The sequence below is a fragment of the Onychomys torridus genome, unplaced genomic scaffold, assembly GCF_903995425.1.
Source record: "Onychomys torridus unplaced genomic scaffold, mOncTor1.1, whole genome shotgun sequence".
NCBI lineage: Eukaryota > Metazoa > Chordata > Mammalia > Rodentia > Cricetidae > Onychomys > Onychomys torridus.
In genome coordinates, this window is record NW_023412870.1 from 899,676 (window position 1) to 925,556 (window position 25,881).

A 25,881-nucleotide genomic window follows, 5' to 3' on the forward strand; every position below is an offset into this window, starting at 1 on the left:
TAATAGCCTGAAAACCAAGAAACAAGGGCTGTTACCAATAATGTCACCACCAACTACATTGGATATCAAATCACAAGTGGAGCACTTCTTTGCAAGACACAGCCCATACCTGCCTTCATGACATATGTACATACTCCTAGTGTTTCACCCAGTAATCCAGTCCCTGTGAAATACACAGTACTACTATTTTTAATTGAAAATAAACCACAGCAGGACTCTCTATCATCAAAGGGTGCTGTCTTGATAATGACCAGGTCAAGCTCTTCTGCATTTTCTTGGTAATGTGTAGACACATTGCATGGTATAGTTTATAGAATGCCTGGGCTTCAGATCCTACAGTATGGCCATCTCTGCTCCTCCTTCCCATCATTGAATAAGAACATACAATATGTGTCTCATTAAAATTAATGTGTTTGCAGAAAGACTCAAGTCAATATACCACATAGATACTTGTACATCCATGTTTGTTTCTATACTTGTCACAATAACTACAAATGGAACCAACTTAGATATCTACCAACAGATGATTGGATTTTTTTAAGTGTGATACATATACATATACATATACATATATATATATATATATATATATATATATATATGCAATATATATATTCAATGAAATTTTATGGTAAATAATCAGTTAATATTATTCCATATAAATTCTTTAATCCTGAATTAGACATAAATCAATACTGCTGGTCTGACATTAGATACAGCAAATAGCTACAGTCATCTAAAGGAAAGTGGTTTTACAAAGTAACTTCCAGGCCAGAGAGATAGCTCAGCAAGTAAAGAAGCTTGCAGACAAGGCTGAGGACTTGAGTTCAGTCTTCAGTACTCACGTGGTAGAAGGAAAGGGTCAGCTGCCTCAAGTTATCCTTTGGCCTACACACCAGTGCACCACGGAACACCAAACACACATGATAAATAAACAAACAGGTGACTAAATAAATAGTAAAACATATAGATTATTTTTATCCTGTTGTTTTTGTAGTTAGAGTTTTCCTGCCTGGCCCAGCCAGGACAAATCTCTCTTACCCGCCAGTCCCACAGTTGCTCAGACCCAACCAAGAAAGCACACAGAAACTTACATTGTTTATAAACTGTATGGCTGTGGCAGGCTGCTTGTTATTTACTTTTTTTTATCTTAAATTAACCCATTTCTGTTAACTATACTTTGCCACATGGCGTGTGGCTTACCAGTGTCTTTACATGTTGCTTCTCATGGCGGCAGCTGGCGGTGTCTCCCCAGCCTTCTACTTCCCAGAATTCTCTTTCTCTCTTGTCCCGCCTATACTTCCTGCCTGGCCACTGGCCAATCAGAACTTTATTTACACAGAGCGATCTCCACAGCACTTCCCCTTTTCTTTTTTTTTTAAGGAAGGTTTTAACTTTTACATAGTACAATTACATATAACAAAACAATTATCAAGCAAGAATTATAGTTACAATATTAAAGAAGATATCCTATCTATCTTATATTTATGAGTCTAAGGTTTTATATCTAATGTATCTTTTATCATAACTGAGGCAATTATAACTATCTGTATTTCTGATTCTACTGAACATCATTGTCCAGTGTTAGAAGTGATTAAAAAATGTAGCAAACTTTTTTTTATTTCCCATTCTTATTAATAAATGACGTTATTTCATTTACATGGGGCCTGATAAATTTCAATAGTGAGCATGCTAAATTAGATTATCTGAGTTTGGGATCTTGCCACTTTTATAAATTTTTTAAGGATTGATGCCTGTTCTAGTTACATTTCTATTGCTATGATAAACACCATAACCAAATGCAACTTGGGGAGGAAAGAGTTTGTCTCAGCTTTGTCCATCACTGAGGGAAGACAGGGCAGGAACCTGGAGGTAGGAAAGGAAACAGAAGCCATGAAAAAGTGCTGCTTACTGGCTTGCTCTCCAGGGCTTGTTCAGTTTACTTTCTTACAACCCAGAACGATCTACCTAGAGGTGGACCCACCCACAGTGATCTGGACCCTACCACAACAATCACTAAGCAAACAAACAAACAAAAAAAAAAACGCTCTAGAAACTTTCTCACAATCTGGTGGGGGTATTTTGCCAAATGAGGCTCCCTCTGCCCAAATGATTCTGGCTAGTGTCAAGCTGACAATAAACTAACCAAGACAATACCAATCTTGGAAATTAAAGAGCCGTTGGCTGATTCAAGATTCCCTTCCTGTTTGGCGAACCATTTTAAGTACTGTATAGTTTTCTGCCACTCTCTTTTTATTTGTTCGTTTGTTTGGATGGTTGGTTGGGTGGTTGATTGGTTTGGTTTTGAGATAGGGTCTCACCCTGTAGCACTGGCTGGCATTACTACTCATTACGCAAGCTAGGCTGGCCTTGTATTCGTAGAGATCAGCTGCCTTTGGCTCCCAAACCATTAAAGGCATGTGCCACCACACCTGGCTTCAGCTATTGGTTCACAGATCCAGTGGAATGCACAGCATTATCTCTCTCATTTTCTATGAATCACAGAATCAGCAAGGTAATTCTACCAGAAGTAACATAGCATATTAAAAGACATTTTTCTTTCTCCCGCAAAGATGTACATAAAATCGGTGGCAGACATTTTAATTTGTTTTACTTAGTGACCGCAGAATGTTCTTTAAAAATACATTGTTTTGTTTTTAAGACAATTAAAAATCATACAATTGGATATTTTAACTACACCATTACAATTTTATAGTTTACTCTTAACTATTAATGTGCTATGTCCACCCCCACTGAATCAATAATTAAAGCCTAATTGTTACCAAACATCCAGTCTTCTACTTGAACGCTTATTTTAAAAAATCAAATCCTAGTGTGTTTGTGCAATTCTTAGCCAAGCTGAATATTATTTCAAATTTTATGTTTGTGTTTGTAAAAGATACTCTTCCAGAGTCTAGGCTAAGTCAATTAATAAAAATATTTTTAATTAAAAGGAAAATTATTACATAACAACCCAATTACCAAATTATACCATATATGTATGTTTATGATGTTTATTACATAAATTGTATAAATAAATGTAATTTTATTTTATGTCATTTTAAATGAAAGATAATATTTTGTATTTATTCAAACTATGTATTTTGTTGATTACCCTGACTTATACACAGTTTTACACATTTTACAAGTTTGAAAAGCAGTTTGTATTTTTTAATTGTTTCCTTCACTTCTTGTGAACTACTGTGAAGATTTTCAGTGGTGGGAAAGGCAAATTGGATAAAGATCTTCATTTTCATAATGTAATATCCCTCATCAACAGAATAAATGAATTCAATAGTACAAGATTCATTCCACAACAGAAACATGTTCAAATTCTATTCTCTGGTCCATATCTTATCCCAGTACTCATCACTGCCTCTGATTTCAAGTTGTTATTTTTAAAAAACTTTTTGTACTTCTACAGAAAAATTAAGCTAATTCTGCAGGTTCATGTTTTCTGTTCATTTTATTAAGCAAACATCTTTTCATAACTTTTTTCCTGCTGCATATTGGCATGTTTACTAAAGATAACAAATAAGACAACATTTTATCATGTACTGAAACGGAATATTGAAGGTTATCTTACATAAAATAATTGTATAATGTCTAATAATCATAATTATTGCTTTAAAGGACAACAGTAGTGGAGGCAGCCTGGTTTGGTGACTAGTTAACAAAAATTTCCCACAAAAAAATTATTTGAGCCTTGTAACAGGAAATGAGTAGATCAGGAAAGATGGATGTAGATATCTCTTCACATAAAAAGAAGAGATGCAAAGCCTGCAGGTATCGGGAGGCATGAGACCATAGTGGAGGCAAAGAGGCTGCACTTCAGGGATCAGGGGCAAGAGAGTTTCTGTGAAAGATGGAATTGGCATCTGTGAGCAACAGGAAAACGTTCAAGGAAATGAGATATCTGTATTCTGAGAAACATAAGTATTCCAAAACAAAACCATGACATACTTGTCAAAAACAAAAAGGTGAGTGTGTGGAGAATGAAATGAAGGGAGCAGAAGCAAAGAGTGAGCCTGTGAGATTCACTACTTCAGTCATTCAGGTAAGGGTCATGGAACTTTACCCTAGGGAGCTGAGTTGGAAAGAAATGGAGTAGCTGGGTGACATCAGGGGATGCAATCTCTAAAATTCAAAATGAGGAAGAAAAACAAGTTTAGGATAATAACTGACATATGTTAAATACTTTTTAAAGGAGTCATGTGGTAAGTCTCATGGCATCTCATTCTGACAAACAAAAAAATAAAAAATAAAAAAAGTAAATATAAAAGGATATGCCTTGGGGTTGGGGATTTAGCTCAGTGGTAGAGCGTTTGCCTAGCAAGCTCAAGGCCCTGGGTTCGGTCCTCAGCTCTGAAAAAAACAAAAAACAAAAAAAAAAACAACAAAAAAAAGGATATGCCAGGTTAAAAGAAAAAAGTTAAATAAATTACAAGGGTTAAATAATTTTCTTAAAATGATACTGATAAAATGACAATATTGAGAGGTGCATTTCATCAGTTTGAAGCTATAATGAGTGTACTGTGCCCCTGGTTTTACAAATGGTCTGTGGAATTTCTCACTGAAACAAAGACATCAGGAAGCATTCTAGAGATGGGGTAGATCATGGTTCAGTTGTGGCCATGTTAAACTGGAAACATCTTTAAGATATCCACGAAAATATTTCTTGAGAGAATTGGTACTTGAACTTCAGAAGAAATGTATGAACTGAAGAGATAAATTGTAATACACCAACATGCATGTGCATGGGAGAGGATGAGTAGAGAAAAAAAGTAACATGGAGTTGAATATTTTTTTAAGGACTCAATTAATTTGCCACACTGATTAAGTAAACAAAAAGACTGACAAGGAAAAAATAATAGAATGAAGAAATCCAGGGAAGCACTAAATAGAAGTTGGAGTACACAGAAGCTGTTTGTAAATACGGGAAAAGCCCTAGTTATCTCTCTTAACTGTTTCTCATGAGGTGCTTTCCTGCTGATGACTGTCCCTTCATGGACAGGCCTGATGACATGACATCAGCAATCTACCTACAGATGAGTGACATAGAAAGCAACTGGGTCACAGCTCCACCTTCCCCTTCAGTGTCAGCATCACACTCAAGAACAAACTGCTTTCTCCAAGTAAGGCCCCAAGGCACATATTTTGACTCCCAGGAAAACACCTAAGACTCCTGTGCCCTGAGATCTTTTCTCCTATCCTTCTTTGTCCCAGTCCATCAGCTCTCAGGTGGTAAAGTAGCTGTATAGAATAACTAAAACCATGAATGTTTCTCTCTAGGGTTACTTGCCTTGAAGCAAGAATAAAGTTTTCCCAAGATAGGCTTCATAAGTTTAGTATTTATAGATACTCAACTTGAATGTTTTTTCCTGACCCTCTTTCTGTCTGCCAATCTTTATTTGTTCAAACCTCAGTTTAAATGCAACCTTTCTCTCTAATTACTAAAGATGTTACTCCCATCCTGGAAACTCTAGGGACCTTTGTTTCAATATCATCTACAAAATTTAAACACATTTTTTTTATTTTTTCTGACTTTTATCACCTATTCTGGCCATAAATATTTTCAGAATAGATACTCTGTCTTATGTATTTTCTATAGGATGATGAACATATGTCTTAAAACATTCAGCAATGGACCAAACCTGTTAGAATGTCATATCTTAGTAAAATTTCCACAAAAAAAAATGGTTAAAAAAAGAAATGTACTTTTCTTATACATGGTCAGAATGCTGAAGCACCTGGAGAAAAGTTCCTAACAAACATGTCACTGTTATCATAGAAATCAAAGCAGTTAAGAAATGTATTATTACAAAGAAATCTAAGATGACACAGTTAACAAATTCACATTAAAACCAGAAAACAGTCTTTCCATTTTCAAATAGAACAAAATCCTGTAAGTGTTCCCAAATGAAGTAGGTTAGCTCACCACCAAGCAACCTGTGCTCAATAAATCAAAGAGCAAATATTCACTCAGAGATACATGGGAAATGACCTGTTTCTCTTGCAAAACTAGGAAACAATATAACACAAGAAGAAAACAGAAATTTTTTTAAGGAATCTTACATGCTAAGAACTCAAGAATAGTTACTAAGCACCCACGGGGAAAGTTTTTAAAAATATTCATGGCCAAAAAATGCTTCTCTAGGAACTTTCATTTCTAAGGGATCTAGTATCTCTCTTTATTGAGTGTACTCAAGAAAAGAACCTTAGAAATGCAGAATCTTTATATAGTACAGATCATCAAAATTATATCTTCTGCAGAGCACTGGGGGAAAAGTGTATCATCTGTTACTTATAATTGAAAGCACTTAACAATCATATAAAATTGTCATACAAAAGCCCAACAATCAATAAGAGATAGATGCAACAGTATTAGATGACTCTTGTAAGAAACCAAAAGTATCTTTCTGACTATTCTCTGCAACCCAGTCAATAGTTTAGTGTCTTTAATTGAATAAGGAATCAGCAGGCTAGCAAAGACCCATTACATAGAAATTAACCAACATTAAAGACTCTCCCTAGTTTACACTCAACCCACTCCAGCCTCTCTCATCCTGGGACAGAATGTTTGGATTCTTCACCTTAGAAGCCCTCTGGTCCCTACACTTTCTTCTCCCAGGACTCAGTCTTTCATCAAAAGATCAAGACAAAAAAAAAGTCTATCTCTGAAAATAATGAAGTTATAACTAAGCAAATAAAAACTATTTACTTAGCTGTGATCGAAAGTACTCAGCAGGGATCACCAAGAGTATGGTACAGACTCCAAGAGATGGTACAGAAGTGCTTTTAAGAGTGCAGAGTAATATCCCTAGAGAGTCCAGTCTCTGCAGGCCTATTCATAGGACAGTGCCCTCCAGACACAGAAGAGTTCACATCCTGCTTTTGTTTTGTTTTTCCTAATTTCTTCCACAGGATGAGGCAGTTGCCTTATGTGGAGCTGAGCTGCATAGAATTTGTTCTAGTTTCCTTCTTCCTTACTGTGACTTCAAGAATTCCTGACTTCTCTTTCTGAAATTGATATCTTGACTGTGCCCAGTGTATGTCTCTTCAGTACAATGTGAGAAAATAAGAAAACCAGGCCAACACTGAACACTGATAACCCTCTCCACATTTCCCTTTTTCTCTTCCCCAGCCTCCAGTCTATGAAATTTTAGCATTCTCTGAGCTTGAAATTCCTTGTTGAAAATAAAGATATGGGTATGGGTTTGTTTACATTTAAAGTATGGTTAAAGGATTAATTTACAAAATATATAAAATTTAACATAGTGCCCAGACCTTTTATATCTCACCATCCAATGCTGAGTTCCAGTTTTATTCCCTTAAAATACATACATATAAGATCTCCTATTTTATCTAGCCTTGGTTTGGACATTTGTTCCCACTGGGTATGTAACGGGGACCTTGAAGCAGGTGAAAATTTGCTTAACCTGTAGGCTACAAAACCCACTGATAACAAGCGGTAGTCCTTGGTATACAAGAGAAACTTCTAAAGAAAATGCAGTCCTGACACTAACATGCTCTTAACCATCTACCATGAGCCTTCAAACAGCATTCAGAGGGAGCACAGTACAGTCCAGATGTGACCCTTTACTACTGAAGCTGACCAGGTAGATACCAACGTTAGAGACCTAGGAAGAAGACTCTCTGTTTCCTTAGTTTCCTTTTCTTTTTCCCCATTTGGTCTCCCTACTGACTCTAGTTTTTGTTCTTTTTTATTAATGTTTTATGATAGCATGGAAAATGATTTATGCATTCTTACATTTTTGAGACATATGTATCACATTTGTTCCACCTTATCATCCCTCCTACACTCCCTCCCCTCATACCCAATGTCTACTTCTTCTCCTCAAAATAGCCCCACCTTCCATAGTTTTATCACATGTAATCCATTACCAACTTACCAACTCTCTCCTCCTTCCCCGCTCCTTTCCTCTGCTTTAAGAAAATGTTCTTGTTTCTCATGGTCTCGTTTCTAGTTTCATGCTCCATGTGTGTCTATGGCCACACAATACATACATACATACATACATACATACATACATACATACATACATACATACATACACTCATACATACATACATACAAAATATGGAGAGAGATTACACATATGAGACAAAACATTTGTTTTTCTGAGTCTGTCTGATTCCACTTAACATGGTGATTGCTGGTTCTAACCACGTTTCTACAAATGTGATTTATTTCTTTTTCAAGTAAAAAGTACCACATTTACACTACTCATTCATTTGTTGATGGAATTGAAGCTGTTTCTATTTCATGGCTATTTTTTTAAATGCAGCAAAAAGATAAACAAAAGATGCAAATACCTGGTATGACACCTTAAATTCTTCTGACATATACCTAAGAGACATACAGTTGGGTCATATAGTCGTTCTGTTTTGGGGTTTTTGAGAAAGTTTCATAACAATTTCCATCGTGTCTGCACCAGTCTACAATACCACCGCAGCATTTGTTTTCGTATATTCTATGATAACTATTCTGACTAGGGCAAAATGGAATCTCAAAACATTCTAACTGGTAATTTCCCAGGACACGGATGTGAAATACTATTTCAAGTCCACTTTTATTTCTTCTTTCAGCTCACTAACTTGTTTATTGATTGCACGACTGGGAGGGAGTGGTGTTTTTCTTTGCAGTTCCTTATATATGCTATGTATCATTCTCTATCTAATATAGAGTTGATAAGAGTTTCCATTTTATAGGCTGTTTCTTCATTCTGTGATAGTTACTATTGCTATACTGAAGCTCTATTTTATGTAATTGTATTTGTCAATTCTTAGAATTTTTTCTGTAATAGTACAATCTTTTTCAGAAAACTTGAAGCTTTTTTTCCTGCTTTTTTCCTCTACCAGTTTCAAAGTTTCAGATCTTACATTAAGATCATTGTTCCATTCTGAAATTATTTCCATCAAGAATATGAGATATGGATTTTGTAGTTTTTATGTGAAGAAATCCAATTTCCTATAGTTCATATGTTAAAAAGTTTTCTTCAATATGTTTTTATATATTTTATACATTTGTGAAAAATTATATGACTCTAGCTGTGTGGGTAAACTTCTGGATCCTGTTCTATTTCATGTACCAAATGCATTTTTGCTAGTTCCGTGCTGTGTCTGAAATGATGGTTCTGTATTATCAAGTGAGATCGAGTGTTGTAATGCCTCCAGAACTGTCTTTCAGCTTAGAATTCCTTTGGCTCTCTGAGTATTTAGTGTTTCCATATGGACCTTGGGAATGTTTCTATAGTTTGGTTAAAAGCATTATTACAATTTTGGTAATATGTTCATTTTACTACATTAATTCTGCCAAACTATGAGCATTCTATTTTCCTAGTGTCTCCTTCAGTTTCTTGCTTTAGAATCTTAAATTTTTTCTGTGTAAACGTCTTTCCCTTCCTTCATTAGGTTCATTCCTACATGTTTCAGCTTTAGGAAGCCAGTGTAAATGAAATATTTTCCATCATTTATTTGTCAGCGAGTTCATTTTCATTCTGTTACTTTTTAAAAATCATTTATAGGAGTGTTCTGGCAAAGTCATTAGGACCATCTATGCATAGGCTCATGTCATCTACAAATTACAATAATTTGGCTTCTTTTCCTATTTGTAATTCCTTCTTTTCTCTTGCCTTCTTGACCTAGCTACAACCTCAAGTTCTATCTCAAATAAACATAGGGGGACACTTTGTCTTGTCCTCGATTTTAGAAGAAATGCTTTCATTTTTTTCTCATTTCGTACAATGTTGGCTATACATTTGTCATCTGTAACCTTTATTATAGCTTACTTTTACAGGGGCAGGAGGGGAAACATGGAGTTATTTTTCCTCTGATGACTTAACAGTTTGGATCAGAAAGGGCTCTGGGGGCAATTCCCCATTTTCCTGCCCAGTGTACTGTCTGATGCAGGTGACAGGTCACTGTTATTGGATTCCTGCCAGCTCCTCCTTCAGCAATGCTACAACTTCAGAAGTCACCCCCCCTTCTCCCATGAATCACCCACTTTCCACCCCCACATACTAACAGGAACATGACATTAAGAGTGTGGGCTTGGGAAATTCCCCAACAGTGGAACATTTCCACTAAATATTTTCTAGGACTCTGAGAATACAGAAAGCAATGAAACCAGGGTAATCTCTCCTGATTCACAGAGTATAAGCTCTGAATTTACCTGCCTTAAGCTACCTCTGTCACTCTTCAAATACAGCTAGTAATTTTTCCCCAGGGGTATCACAGCCTTTCCCACATGGCCGCATCCTTAGCTTCAGCCGCAGCACTGCCTACTCCCCCTGGCATGTGTCTGTGAATCTGTGTCCAAATCAGTGGACACATGCTTCTTGGAGGAGGGGTGCTCATTTGATTATTGACTGGAGAGGGGAGGCATTTAGGGTTCAAGACATAAGAATGTGTGGGCGTCTGCTCTTGATGGCCAAAAGGGTTGACTTTATAATCTTTGAAAACAATTCCCACCAGACTACCTGTGAACATGCTAGGAGTTGCAGAGAGTCCCTTGCCAGTGTCTGCTTGCTGCCCAGATCTTAAACCATAATTTTGCAGAGTCCCAAATATTGTACCTGTGGTGTTCAGAAACATTTTTCCTTTCTCTTTGACTCAAAGCCCTTCCAAAGGGCACCTTCCCCTTCTCTGCTGCTTTTGCCTAGTGCCTGGTGTCAAGGTAGATTAATTTCTTTTACAAATCCAAGGACAGTATATCTGAATTTCACTTCCTTCCTCCTTTTCACTGCTTCCTTCCCTACATTTCCACACAATTCATGCACACCTCCCATTCTGTTTCAGACTCTAGGTGTCTGTGAGCCACCACCTTTCCTGGATGGATACACAGGGTAATAAATTTGATACTCTGAGTTGCAAATAGCCTTGAAGAAGCTAACACTGGTGTCCTTTCTCTGTAACAACAAAGATGGACATTCACATTACTGAAAACAATTCTCCACACATACTGTTTTCAGTTCCCTTCTTCTCTTATAAGCCAAATGAAGACCTTCTGCACGGATACTAATGACTCGGCTCCATTTCTCATTCCTATTGGCTATCAGCCCTGCGGTTGTTCCTGTTATATCGTCACCGTGAAGGAACAGGAACTTGACTCTCTCCAAATCCGGAGAATGGAGACTTCATTACTCCACACTCTCCACCTGCTGCTGGGGGCTTCCCTTGCCCTGACCCAGACCTTTAAAGGTGAGTTCGGGTCTTGAGGGGAAGTCTTTCACAGGGAGAACACCTGGAAAGCCTGCCCAGCCAGACCCTCCCAGCTGGGCTGCCCATACCCCACTCCCTTAAGCCCTGCACCTCCTGCTCCCCTTCCACGGTTTGCCCGGATCCCCATAGAAGGAGGGTCAAGCCAGACATCAGACTCTTGCTTCCCCCAGGTTCCCACTCTTTGCGGTACTTCGACATCGCAATGTCAAGACCTGGCTTAGAGGAGACCCTCTACATGACCATTGGCTATGTGGACGACACAGAGTTCGTGCACTTCAACAGCGGGGCAGTGATTCCAAGGTTTGAGCCTCGGGTGCCCTGGATGGAGCAGGTGGGACAGGATTACTGGGATGACCAGACACACATTGGCAAAGCAGCAGAACTGCAGATTCGAGCGTACTTTCAGAAACTGAAAGGTTACTACAACCAGAGTGAGAAAAGTGAGTGACCCTGGGCCCAGGTGGTAGCCAAGCCCCTTTCACATCCCTGTGTCACCAGGTCCGAGGTTCAGCCTGAGGCTATGAGACCACACATAGCCTTGACCTGGGAGAGCTGAGGGCACTATGAGCCCTTTATCCCTTTATGATTCTCAGTTGAGGGCCAAGTCTGGTTGGTGGGCAGGGAGGATGAAAGGCCTGGGCCAAGTGGGTGAGACTGACTTGTGGGACCGGGCCAGGTTCTCATACCATCCAAAGGATGACTGGCTGCTACATTGGACCAGACGGGCACCTACTTCATGCATACCGTCAGTTTGGCTATGATGGGCAAGATTACCTCACCCTGAATGAGGATCTGAGCACCTGGACCGCAGCAGACACGGCAGCTCTAATCACGAAGCATGAGTGGGAGGCAACTAATGTGGCTGAGTTCTGGAGGGTCTACTTGCAGGGGCCTTGTGTGGTGTGGCTCCTTAAATACCTGAAGATGGGAAATGAGACTCTTCTGCGCACAGGTACTAGGGGCAAAGATACTCATTTTAATGAACTTGAGCTCACACATTCTGAGGAGGGAGGAAAATGGGATCAGCTGTAATTCTTTCTCTCTCTCTCTCTCTCTCTCTCTCTCTCTCTTTGTGTGTGTGTGTGTGTGTGAGAGAGAGAGAGAGAGAGAGAGAGAGAGAGAGACTCTGTCTCTATATCTCTATGTGTCTGTCTTACACACACACACACACACACACACACACACACACACACACACACACATACGGGGCAGGGGGTGCGGGAAGGGGGGAGTTTCCTGGTCCAACATCAGAGAATGATTCTCCAGAGGGTTCACTCTCTCTCAAAGTCTCAGTTCAGAGTCTGTCTCAGGGCAGAAGAGGAGATCCCTAAAATTAATTGCCTTTCCCTTCAATCTGCAGTCCATTGTGAACCACAGCCTCTCTCAGGTTAGATTTTTCTGCTCTCACTCAGTGGTATAATATGGTTTCAGTGATAGAGAGTTTCTCAGCCTCATTCAGTCAGGACGGGAGGGGTTTTTTTGTTTGTTTGTTTGTTTTGTTTTTTTGTTTTTTTCCCCCGATAACCTAGTCTCCTACCCTAGGCTGATTCACCCTGATTCTAGAATTGAAAACAATTTATCTATTATTCCAGATGCCTGAGTACAGAGTGCTGTGTGGGATTACACACCCCTCCCAACCTATTCTACTGACTGTTCCCAAAATGGTCACAAGAATACCACTGAGCACCCCCCCCCAAAATGTAAATGTGCAAATTTTCTAACTCTTCCCCCTCAGATCCCCCAAAAGCATATATAACTCATCATCCCAGACCTGAAGGGGACATCACCCTGAGGTGCTGGGCCCTGAGCTTCTACCCTGCTGAGATCTCCCTGACCTGGCAGCGGGATGGGGAAGACTGGACTCAGGATATGGAGTTTGTGGAGACCAGGCCTTCAGGAAATGGAACCTTCCAGAAGTGGGCAGCTGTGGTGGTGTCTTCCGGAGAGGAACAGAGATACACATGCCATGTGCAACATGAAGGGCTGTCTGAGCCCCTCACCCTGAGATGGAGTAAGTAGGGTGTGGGCACGTAATTTGTTGTCAGGGAAAGCAGAAGTCCTTCTGGAGACCTTGAGCAGGGTCAAGGTTGAGATTTGGGGTCAGGATCCTACATTTTTCATGTCTTTCCAGGCAGATCTCCCCAGTCTGTCATCCCCTTCATAGCCCTTGGCCTGGTTCTCCTGGGAGCTTCTGTGGCTGCTGTTGTAATGTGGAGGAAGACCTCAGGTAGGGAAAGAGGCAGCCTGGGCTTCCTTTCCAACTGCGGGACTCCAAGACCCAGAGAGTTTTCTCTGCCTCCTTGATAGGAAGGGGTGGGGCCCATTACTTCCCAAAGGCACAATTCTGAATGCCATAATCCCAAATCTCAAAAGACCAAAATCCCCAAAATACAATACTTTTGTCTTTAATTTTAATTTAGCTAAAAACAATACGTTACATTTAAAAGATATTTACTGCCGGGTGGTGGTGGCACTGTACGCCTTTCATCGCAGCACTCGAGGCCAGAGCAAGATCCAGGACAGGCACAAAGCTACACAGAGAAACCCTGTCTTGAAAAAAAAAAAAAAAAACAGATATTTACTATAAATAAATAAATAAATAAATAAATAAATAAATAAACAAACAAAATGAAAGACATAAAAGCATGATAGAACAGAGACCACTTTACTCAATAAAATCAGTACTAGCATATACATTTGTGTATAGTTTCAGACACACTCATAAAAGTCACATCGATGTACCATTGTGAGCAGATAAACCATATTCCCAAAGACAGAATGTGTAAACGTATATCCCTATGGTTGTCAGTTGTGTGGAAGGAGCAGCATACCTGCAGTTGTCTGAAATACTGGGACAGACAATATCAGTCTTCTAGAATGTTAATCAAAACCCACAGTGGAGTGTCACCAAAAGACCCAAGATCTTGATAAATTTTATCTTATACCAATGCAGATGTACAAAAAGGACACCTCCACTTATTGAAGATATTTCAGTCCTACAGACTTATACCATGCTCACAAACTCCAAACTGTGATGCATCTTTACAGACTGTTTTGTCAAATATGTAAACTGAATTAGAGACCTTAGAAAACCTTTATACAATTAAACCTCTATTGTTAGAAATGCTATATGAATGGAATACATAATAATTTTTATTTAATCCTGAGGTTTTAAAATAAAACTAAAACAACTAAACTTGATGTGGGAAAAAAAATATATCACAAGGCTAGATCAGTAACAGTTCATGGATACAATCCATAGAGCTGGTGGGCTTTATCGATGATCAATTATACTTCGAAAAATTGAATCATAATGTGTGGAAGTCTGTGTAAGATAGCTGTGAACTTACTGTGAATTATGGATGGGGCAGACAGAATGCAGAATGTTTTTCTGACAAAGTGGCCTCCTAGAAAGAATTGCATAAAATATGATAAGGGAAAGCCCTTCAAAGCAAAACATGAATAAAATGCCCTGGCATGTCCACATTATCTCTGTCGGAAAGGCAAAGTCCTGGGAGGAATATTCTTGTCTCTTTTCACATGGTCAAAGATGACAAGGTATCACACTACATGTATTCCCTCGCTGTACTTGTATTTGCTGAAGCTAACTGTAAACATCACATCATGTTTTGCTTTGATAATAAAAATGAAAAGTGCTTTGCTTGCACTACTCGAGTGCAAACACCTGAAGTCCCCTGGCTCCCCACATAGGTCTTTTCAATACCCTTTGATCCCCAGAGACGTAGTCATGGGGCATGCCAACAGTAATGAAAAACAGCCTTTTCTTCTTTGATCTGGCTATCCTTAGAGAATATGTTCACATTTACTTCCATGTGGTACTTCTCAGTTTCAAGTGCTTGTATGACTGATAGACCCTGAGCTGAGCATTCCCTGTTATAGTTACCAGTCTGCTATGTCACAATTCTCCATATGTAGAAGGCTATTCTACATGCGTACATAGGCCACGGGTCGGCATAAAGAGCCTGGGGTGAGGCAAGAGTTATTCTGCATGTCCTTTCTTATCCTTTGTTTTAGTCAGGGTTTCTATTGCCATGATGAACCACCATGACCAAAAACAATTTGGGGAGGAAAGGGTTTATTTCACTTGAACTTTTATATAACAGTTCATTGTCAAAAGCAGTTAGGACAGGAACTCAGACAGGGCAGGTAAGAGATGATGCATAAGTGCTGCTTACTGGATTGCTCAGTCAGCTTTCATATGGCACCTAAGACTACCAGCCCAGGGATGACACCACCCACAATGGACTGTATTGAGAGCCGCTGGTAGCAAAAGTCCATGAGAGTATACAGCAGTGACAACTAGTTTTCAGAAGGTCAACCTATCAGAACTAAAGGTTCTGTTAGAAGAAACCATCATGCAAGGCATTATGGAATTACTGCCTTTTGAATGAACTGGCTGTCTCTTGTTGTAAACTTCTTGTGCAGTAACAGCTATGATTCTCCCCACTTACCGTGCATTTCCATTTTAAGTGTACATGTAATCTCACAATTGCATCTCAATCTTGGGCATAACTTTCCCTATATATTGGGGTCATTGGACAACTGTCCCCAGCTGTGTTTATTTTTCATTAACATATATCTGGCTAGGGCTATTCTCCAGACAAAAGTATTTTGGCAAAGATACCTTTTTCCAAGGACAAAACTGCACATAGATAAACATTAGCTCATCTCACTCACAGACAGAGAAAAGAATCACTAACAATTAAATCCTCAACCCCTTACCTTCACCCTGGGTTATTTACACAAGACCCTAATTTAAGAGATTTACTGCTCACATTCCTGGGATGATGTTTTAGCCATTTGCTAGATACTGTGTTAAGGCAGTTACTTCCCACTGACCCAAGGAGATTGCCTCCAGGCCAGACAGGCAATAGAAGCCAAGCTTCTTTCTTGTGCAAATTAAGTTTTTATTCCTCCTCAGCCAGGTGCTATTCCTAGATTTTCTCCTCAGCAATTACTCTGAGTGAAAGTGCTTTTACTAACCAAATACTACAGGCTCTGACATAGGTTGCTTAGCCATAACATATGTCCCCTCCCTATCAGAAAGCAGCTGCAGCTGGGACAAGTGGGAAAAGTGGCATCAAAGACAGTTTACTTTCTTGTGACTCACTGACCCCTAACATTTTACCTAGCCATTTCTAGATTATAGTTTGAGCACGTAAATTCCCTAATTGATCTTAGCTTTAGTTGATCCTACCAGAGAACTCCCCTTTAGTCACTCCCCTTTGGGGTTGTAATTGGAAGCTGACAATTAATTGCTTTATGTGTGGGTCCTTATCACTTCTCTCTGAGACCTTGAAAACTTCAAGCCTCACATTGTTTTACCAAAGAATTACTCTAAGAGCACTGGGAGAAGAGGATTGATGGAGAAGAACAAAGATGAGGACAGAGATGGGAAGAACTAGATAGAGTGATGAGAGAACAGCAGAAGGGACCGAGAGCAGGAGGACCGAGAGCAGAAGGGACCGAGAGCAGGAGGACCGAGAGCAGGAGGACCGAGAGCAGGAGGACCGAGAGCAGGAGGACCGAGAGCAGGAGGACCGAGAGCAGGAGGACTGAGAGCAGGAGGAGGACTGAGAGCAGGAGGACCGAGAGCAGGAGGACCGAGAGCAGGAGGACCGAGAGCAGGAGGACCGAGAGCAGGAGGACCGAGAGCAGGAGGGACTGAGAGCAGGAGGACTGAGAACAAGAGGAGGACTGAAAGCAGGAGGACTGAGAGCAGGAGGACTGAGAGCAGGAGGACTGAGAGCAGGAGGACTGAGAGCAGGAGGGACCGAGAGCAGGAGGACTGAGAGCAGGAGGACCGAGAGCAGGAGGACCGAGAGCAGGAGGACTGAGAGCAGGAGGACTGAGAGCAGGAGGGACTGAGAGCAGGAGGACTGAGAGGAGCTAAGGAAGAGAGCAGAAAAGAAACTGAACAGATAGAATCACCATAGAAGAATAAAGTGAATGGACTAAAGAACTCAGTGTTCTTAGATTCATTGGATATCTCTCAGATTAGAGTCCTCAGCTGGTTGGTAGACTCTTTCGCAGAGCCTGGGAGCAAACAATATAGTCTGGACCTATTATTGTTTGCGTTAGGACTGGACCATCCCCTATCAATCACTAATTAAGAAAATGCCAGACTTTATAAAGCATTTTCTCAATTGACGTTTTCTCCTCTCCTATGACTCTAACTTGTGTTAAGCTGACACAAAAAACAGCCAGTATATCTTCTGTGCACACATTTGTTTGCCAACCAACCACAGACTTCACCTGCTCCTTCAGACACATAAAGCTCTAAATCCTTAAAAATGTTTAGTATTGGGGCTGAAGAGCTGGTTAAGAGAGCTTACTGCTGTTGCAGAGGTCCATGATTTGTTTCCCAGCACCCACACCAGGAGGTTCACAACCTCCTATAACTTCAGGTCCAGGTGATTCAATGCCATTCTCTCCACAGGCACTGCAGACTCATTGTGCACATTAACTCACACAGGCATGTGCACATGCACACACAAACACCACGCATACACAAAGTAAAATACATAAACGATTTGTATTAGAGTTTGTGGTATTCAGTGGTGTCTTTCAGAATTATGATCAGCTCTGACTATGCATGTGCAAACTTGATCTTGTGTGCAGACTATCTATCATAAATAACATAGAAAAATGCAGGACAGATTTATCACCGTGTATATTGTGGGCCTGATTCCCAGATGCCAGAGGTCAGAGAAGGTCCCTCTGAAGGCAGACTACAGGAGGGTAGCTGCACATCTTCTTCATTCTTCTCTGGATCTGCAGTCAGAATTCTGAAATTCCCTGGTGTCAGGACTAGGATTTTTTTCTACATATGGCCCTGCTGCTTCCCTAGCCTCTCATAAATTGCTTTCTTCCCACAGGTAGAAGAAGACACAGACATGCTTAGGATACCAGTAAGTATGGTGGGGGGTAATGTGCATGGAGGAGCTCAGCTTGCTGATAATTCCTACCTTAGACCCTCTAAACCAGGTCTTGTTTTGTTCTGCCTCAGGCAAGAAGATACTTCCCAAGGATTTGATACATTTTTATGGGGCAAAACTTTGACATGATAGAGGATATGAATGGGAGAAGGATAGAGCAGAGAACAGGCTCCTGGTTTATGGAGTGGGACTCAAGTGACATGGAGAATATGTAATAGGTTATTTAAAGTATCACCAGTCACAGAGATTGATCTGAATTCCTTTCTGATTATTTTCTTCCACAGTGTAAGACCATGCCCTATGTGATACAGATCCACACAGGATTTGTTTGGATCTCTTATCCTCCATGTGATGATTTCAAGAACTCCTGACTTCTCTTTCTGTAACTGGCATCTGACTGTGTCCAAGTGTCTGTCTACTGTCAGTATGGTGTGAGACAGTAAGGAGCTCAGCCCAACCCTGAGCACCAATCCCCATTCCAACAGGATATGACATCCCTCCTGTTTCAGCAAATGCAAGGATGGAAAGTCTCCAACCCCTACTGAGCTTTAGCTTTCCCTGAATTGCAGTTTCTTACTTCCTTCTGGAAAATAAGGATGTTGCCAGGCATGGTGGTACTCACCTTTAATCTCAGCACTCAGGAAGCAGAGGCGGGTGAATCTCTGTGAGTTCAAGGCCAGCCTAGTCTACAGAGAGAGTACCAGGACAGCCAAAGCTACACACAGAGAAACCCTGTCTCAACAAACAACAACAACAACAAACAGCTGTAGGTATGGGATTGCTTTTTAACTTCTGGATATAAGGTGTGGTATACAGGTTCATTAAAAGAGCAGAATATTCACAAAACTTGACATGAAATAAAATCTGAAAATATCCAAGACCCATGTGTTTGATGTTCTGAGTGTTGCAGATTGGACAGGAAAAGAGCAGGGCTACAGAACATGGCTAGGCTTGGCCAGGGCGCTGTCTTCCATAGTTTTAGATGTAGTCATCCTTAACTAGGGCATTTTCACCTCCTCCGTTCTTAACCTTCAGTATAATGTTGTTCCACCAAGACTTGTAATCACATGGACTCAGAAATATCTGGGCCTTGCAGAAACAGCTCTCAGTCTCTGCTCAGGCCTAAATCCAGCTCTCAGGCTCCATCTTTGTGTTCTCACTTCTTATTTGTATGTATGATGCCTCTTCTAGTTCCTTAGCATGCTTGTAATCTCTTTCTCCTCCACATGTCTTCAATGCTGACAAAATGGGGTGTTTTGTCTATCATTGTCCCCAAAAGACCCAGAGAAGGTTCTAAAGGCAGATGGGCTCAACTAGAGAAGTGCATTTTCAAGCTTCTTTAACTCTTTCCTTCCTGCAGTGCTGTTTCATAGATTGAATTATCCATCTCTTCTGCAATCTTTTTAATGAATCCAAATTCTTAAATTAGTAGAGAGGGGGATATTTAGTAAACTTACATAAAATCATATCAAAGTGCTGTTTCCTTTGCTTACCCATCCCTCTTCTTTCTCTGAGCTCTTGTAAGGCCCTGCTCAATCCCAAGATCATGGATATATATATATATATATATATATATATATATATATATATATATGTGTGTGTGTGTGTGTGTGTGTGTGTGTGTGTGTGTGTGTGTGTGTGTGGTTTACATTTTTAGGTGGATGTAAAACCTGACCCATAGATCAAGTATTCTTTATTTTATTAACAATTATGCTAGGCAATACTCTACTAGGCACTATACTCACAGCCATTTTGAGACAGAGTCTCACAATATGCCTCAGGCTGGCTTTGAATTCTCAATCCTCCTGCCTCAATCTCCTAAGTGCTTAGATGAGTTATAAATTTTTAAGTAAGAAGTGTATGCATAAACTATGGAATGTGAAGACTGTCTTAGAAAGAACTGAGAGAAGGGAGGGAAAGAGCAACACTTATGAGGAAGCTCATGTGTTTTTGAGCTCAGGAGGGGATCCTGTGCTGCAGGGGCCACAGAGCAGGGATGGCCTAAGTCACATCAGGAAAGATCCTGCCTGCAGGAGTGGGAGTGTCTCTATAGTGACCACTGATCCAGATGACATTTCATGAACATTGTCTATAAGATATAAAATTTTGATATATAGGATAAAACAAAGAACTGAAAGCAGGCCTGCAAACCACCCTTGCGAGGCATGTGTTCTGGTGAGAAGAGGCACATGGTACACGCTATGGAGTAATAAATGAGGCTGGTGATCATGTTATGAAGTGGCAGATGTTACAGGGAAGGATATCCAGAGTGTACGTGTGGGTGCAGGGACGATAGCTGTTATAAAGTGTTCCATGTACACTTCATTGGAAAGGTCAGCTGTAAGGACAAACATAAAGAAAATGAGAAAATTATCCATAAGAATGTCTTCAGGACATTTTTTTTTCAAAGCAAGGGGATCCTTCGTACTCTCAGGGGAGGATCTTAGCTATGTTCTAGAGAGATATAGGATCTAGGGTTGGTGAGCAGTCACTGAGAGGAGATCAGAAGCACAGCTGGTCTTGTAAGTCTAAAACAGACCCGAAGGATGATTAGTGTGATGAGGCAGTTTTAAACAGATTATATGTGACTATTTTGCAAGGATCACTCTAGCCTCACAGATGAGAATATAATCAAAGCAGAAAGACTGGCAAGGCCGGTAAGATGCTGGGAACAGCATAGGAAACTATTCAGTCTTCCAGATGACAATTGGTGGTGCTGATTCCTGGAGCTGTTTATGATCAGCTGAGATAATGAAAATGATGGCATGGTCTATGCATTTTGAAGATGAATTTTATAGCTTCTATTACTAGACCAAATCCAGAAGGTGTTGTTTTTTTTTTTTAGGAAAAAAAAAAAAAGAAAAAAACATTAAAATGATGTTAACGTGATTACAAAGATGGAATTACCTTCAGCTGAGAAGGGTGGGATCCTGACGGCATATGTGACAAGAGTGTCAGTGGAGGGTAGGCTGAATTGAAGGCATAAAGGCCTCTTCCACCATGCCCAGTTTATGCAATGAATAGAACCCAGCACACTGACAGGGCCTAGGCAGGGAAGGGAATGCATTGGAGCGATGTTGGTAAAAAGAGTTTTCATTAGATGGCAGACTTGGGAGATACTTTGTACAACAGAGTAACTCTAGTCTTGCAACAATTAATTGTATATTTTAAGGTTGCTAAAAGAATAGCTATTAATTGTACCCCTCAAAAATTATTTATAGCTTGGTGGTATTGCTAGTGCACAAAATCATATACATATCAATCAGCTTTATTTAATCATTCCACTGTGCAGTTACATATAAACATCTTGCTATACATATACAATTTTTATTTGTTAATTAAACTATGCTAATATACTTTAAGCTATACTGATATATCAGCTCCTCTCAAACTTGTCCTTGCATGTTGTGTTAACTTCTTGGGAAGATGAGAAAAAAACCAATATTTGTTCACCTCAGATAGGGTACTAATAACAGACTAAAGAATTTATTCCCCCAAAATCTAACTTGGTAAATCAAGAAGCTGAATTAGTGTTGCTTATAGGAACATGAATGAAGACCTACCTACAAGAGTGAAGAAGCACCTCCCTCTAACTGAATAACCATTATCAGTCTGTAACCTTGGGGAAGGACAGATGCTCTTGTTTATAGTAAACTGACCACACGCTGCCTTGATAGACACCTCCTGTATCCCTTGTGTGCTGTCTTACGACTTCATGTCATTTATCTTGCATGACCCTGTGTTCTACCCCTAACATCTCATAAAACAAAAAGAAATAATAACACCAAAACTAAAAACTGCCTGGAGGTGGATACTAAACATATTTGTCTTCTCTTTGCTTCAATTCTTAAGGCTTCAGCTGTATAGAGGGAGGCTGTGAGGCCAGTTGGTCACTGGGTAGCTGATCTTGATTTTTATCTGGAGGTAAAACATTTGGGGGCCTTTGGATCCTCAAGTGTTTAGGAAACAGTTATCTGCTTTTCACAAGGCTTGGGTCTTCCATCATGCACTAACTTCTGCATTCATGGCTCTCTGCCTCCCTCTTCTGAGTAGAGAAGGCCTGATATCCAACGATTCTCATGGCTATCTTCAGTCCCACCTTCTTCTTGCACTTGTTAACCCCAAGAATCTCTTCATCTTTAGTTTTATGAAATGTTGTTGTCTACAGTCACCCAACTGAGCAAAGCACACCAGAACTTCTTTATTATAACTAATTTAGTGCCTACTGATCAACCTCTTTCTAACCCATGTTCACCAGTACTTTCCCCAGCCTTTGGTAACCATTAGTCACAACTTCTAAAAGCTCTTAGGTGCCATATCCAAACATTGCTGCTGTCTAAGGTACAGAAATGGGTTTGTTTTCTCTGCCAATTAAAGAATTAAAAGGCAAGAAAGAAATGTTACCAGAAATTTTGAGGAGTCCCAGTAGATCCATCATGTGATACCTGGGAAGTCGGAGTACCCTCTGGGTTTATTATTAAGCAAATAAATCTGGATTTATTATTAAGCAAATTTAAAAACATACAACTGAAGCTGGAAAGTAAAGAACAGACTCAAATGATTGGAAGCTGGAGGGAAATTCATTAGCACTTAAAAGGAAACCCCAGGGCAGGCAAGCAGCAAATCTCACAGCTGGAAGGAAAGAAGGAAGGAAGGAAGGAAGGAAGGAAGGAAGGAAGGAAGGAAGGAAGGAAGGAAGGAAGGAAGGAAGGAAGAAGCAAGAGAGGGATGTCTGTCTTACTTACTTAGGCATACCTGCGCTCTAGCCAGCATCCACAAGAAAAAGACTAGAGAGCAGAAAAAGAAACAGTCACACCTTTCTGAATCAGCAGTCAGAAAGGTGAGCAGTCAGTCCAGTCTCTTGGAGCGCTAGGCTGGGCTCTAGGGACTGCACTAGTGACCAGGAATTCTGAGAAGGAAAAGCGCATTATCTTAAGGGGAAACACCTTCCTAGGGTTAGTCCCCAGCCAGGTTCTTAACCAGCCCTACCAGACTAACCCTTAAGGCAGCAAGGTAGAAGATGCCTCTGCCCACAAATAGATTCCATTCTTACAGTACCATTCATACAGTCTTGGTATGCTCGGCATATGTTATTTAACATTAGTTTCCAGCTCTATCTCTGTTGATACAGTGATAGATTTCTTCCTTTATGCAGTTGAATAGTTTTCCTTTGTTTCAGGGAAGACTCATGAACTCAGAAAAGTGCTATACTCATGATTTTAGTCTATCATAGACAAGGATACACTTAGAGCTGGTGAAAAGGACAGAGGGAAAGTTCTGTGAGGTCCTCAAGGTGTACAACCCTTCCAAACACTGATGTGCAAACATGTGGACCTTACTTTGGTATTGAGTTCCTACTAAGATTTCCTTACATAGCTTCATTTTTTTTTTTTTTGGCCTCAAAGCTGAACTTAATCTCTAAACTTTCTCACTAAAGAACCAAGCTATTGTCACCAAATCCCCAGATTCCTAATCATATAATCTTTCTATCATAAACAACCTCCCATCTGAAGTTTGCTTGGAGCCTATCATAAAACCTATTGTGAACATAAACTCAGATGTGAGCCAGATGGCCCATGAATTACTAAGACACTTAAGGTTTTTGCAGCTGTCTTCCAGGAACCCAGGGCAAAGACAAGACAAGTTGTCATATATATATATATGTGTGTGTATGTGTGTGTGTGTGTGTGTGTGTGTGTATGTGTGTGTGTGTGTGTGTGTGTGTGTGTGTGTGTGTATCAGGAACCCAGGGCAAAGACAAGACAAGTTGTCATATATATATATATATATATATATGTGTGTGTGTGTGTGTGTGTGTGTGTGTGTGTGTGTGTATCAGGAACCCAGGGCAAAGACAAGACAAGTTGTCATATATATATATATATATATATGTGTGTGTGTGTGTGTGTGTGTGTGTGTGTGTGTGTGTGTATCAGGAACCCAGGGCAAAGACAAGACAAGTTGTCATATATATATATATGTGTGTGTATGTGTGTGTGTAACCTAGCCTCATCTCTCTCAGTCCCTCCTGCTTTCATTTAGATTTCCACATCACTTAATTACCCTGGTATATGTGCCATGGATATTGTGAAACCCCCTTGACATATTAAAATTCTTATTTTAATATACTATAAATTGTTCTGTTTATTCCCATGTGATTTGAACTTCCTATTTTGCCTGAAATCCTCAAAACTCCTGAGAGAGGGAAGAAAGTTAACTCCTCATTTATTAGAATGAAATGTCTTCATGTACATTGGTCTCTTCCATGCACCTGGTGGTCTTTAAACAGCTTCTTCCCAAAGATCTTCTTCAGAGCCAGCATCACCTCCTTGTTCCTAAGGGTATATATCAGTGGGTTCAGCACTGGGGTGACTGCACTATAGATGATGGCCACCATCCGATCCTCACTCATGGAGGAGGCTGATGCAGAGGCAGGGCGGATATATGTGAAGCCAACAGGTCCATAGAAAAGACAAACCACCATAAAGTGAGAGGTGCAAGTGGACAGAGCCTTCCTTAGCATTCTGCAGGACTGGTTCTTAAAAAGAAGAAAGGCAATGATGTAGAAATAGGAGAGGAGTGTAAGGAGGAAGGCCCCCATGGATATGCTGCCTGTAACAACAGAAAGAAGCCACTGATTCAGCACTGTGTTGCCACAGGCCACTTCTAAGAGGGGCTTGACATCACAGAAAAAGTGACTGAGTTTGTGAGAGTGGCAGAAGTTCAAGTGAGCAGTCATGACAGAGTGCATCAGAGCGTAGAAGAAGCTGATGATCCAGGCCATAGCTGCCAACAGGATGTATAACTGAGGGTTCATGATAGCAGTGTATCGGAGTGGGCTGCAGATAGCCACAAAACGGTCAAAGGCCATCACAGCCAGCAAGATGGCCTCTGTGCTTCCCAGAAAGTGGAAGAAATGTAGCTGGGTGACGCAGCCAAGGAAAGATATGGTTCTGTGCCTGGAGACCAGGTTGATGAGAACCTTGGGAAGAGTCACTGAAGAGTAACAAATATCCAGGCAGGAAAGGTTTCCTAGGAAGAAGTACATAGGAGAGTGAAGTCTTCTCTCCAAAATGATGATCATTAATATCACTCCATTTCCAACCAAATTCAGCAAGTAAATGATTAAGAACATCACAAAAAAGATGGGCTGTAGCTCCTGAACACTGGTCACACCTAGCAAGAGGAACTCATCCACTGAAGTGGCATTCTCCATCACTAAGGGAAAATATAAGGAAAGCAATGTGTTGTATTTTCTGAATTTAAAATATTACTCTGTAGGAACTAAGTGTGAAAAATAAGCTGACTTTATGGAGGAACCTAGGGTTAGCTACTGTGAAAAGAATATTAAGAAGTCATGACTCGTTTACTTACAACAAAATTAGAGATCAGCATATATGAAAAAGTCTGAACCTGTAAAAATGTGTCTGACTAATAAAAGAAGCATGTTAGGACTAAACCAGATATAGATAAGGGCACTTTTTACAGAATTCAACCGTAACCCCACACATAGTATCATAATCAAGATTTAGACCTGTTGAAAGCACACAGACTGAGGGTGTACTTGTTTATCTTATGGTTTAGGTTCTGACAATCATATAGACATGGTCCAGTGGAAATTTCTCTACTTCTTCTGAAACCCAAACACTGGACAAGGGATCTCTACATCCCCTCTGAC

General features: G+C 40.2%; 2 protein-coding genes across 3 annotated transcripts; one reads left to right on the forward strand and one right to left on the reverse strand.

The window, feature by feature from the left end:
• Positions 1-11,118: 11,118 nt before the first annotated feature.
• LOC118575998 (class I histocompatibility antigen, Gogo-B*0201 alpha chain-like) lies at positions 11,119-18,852 on the forward strand. 2 transcript variants are annotated; one of them, XM_036176375.1, is made up of 7 exons: positions 11,119-11,223; positions 11,415-11,684; positions 11,921-12,196; positions 12,980-13,255; positions 13,376-13,471; positions 18,144-18,176; positions 18,488-18,852. In XM_036176375.1, exons 1-6 carry the CDS (start codon positions 11,151-11,153, stop codon positions 18,167-18,169), a joined length of 1,017 nt encoding a protein of 338 aa, XP_036032268.1. In that variant the 5' UTR covers positions 11,119-11,150; the 3' UTR covers positions 18,170-18,176; positions 18,488-18,852. The 2 variants fall into 2 exon arrangements, with proteins under 2 accessions (XP_036032268.1, XP_036032269.1); XM_036176376.1 differs by lacking the exon at positions 13,376-13,471.
• Positions 18,853-24,447: 5,595 nt separating this feature from the next.
• On the reverse strand, positions 24,448-25,419 carry LOC118575929 (olfactory receptor 12D3). The gene has a single exon (XM_036176284.1). The coding sequence runs from the start codon at positions 25,417-25,419 to the stop codon at positions 24,448-24,450; it is 972 nt and encodes a 323-aa protein (XP_036032177.1).
• Positions 25,420-25,881: the final 462 nt, after the last annotated feature.

Bases quoted from the DNA above. Each gene is read 5' to 3' on its own strand.
- LOC118575998 (XM_036176375.1), top strand. From the start codon at position 11,151: ATGGAGACTTCATTACTCCACACTCTCCACCTGCTGCTGGGGGCTTCC. The intron at 11,224-11,414 runs GTGAGTTCGGGT...TGCTTCCCCCAG, and splicing joins CCTGACCCAGACCTTTAAAG to GTTCCCACTCTTTGCGGTAC. The intron at 13,256-13,375 runs GTAAGTAGGGTG...ATGTCTTTCCAG, and splicing joins GCCCCTCACCCTGAGATGGA to GCAGATCTCCCCAGTCTGTC.
- LOC118575929 (XM_036176284.1), bottom strand. From the start codon at position 25,419: ATGGAGAATGCCACTTCAGTGGATGAGTTCCTCTTGCTAGGTGTGACC.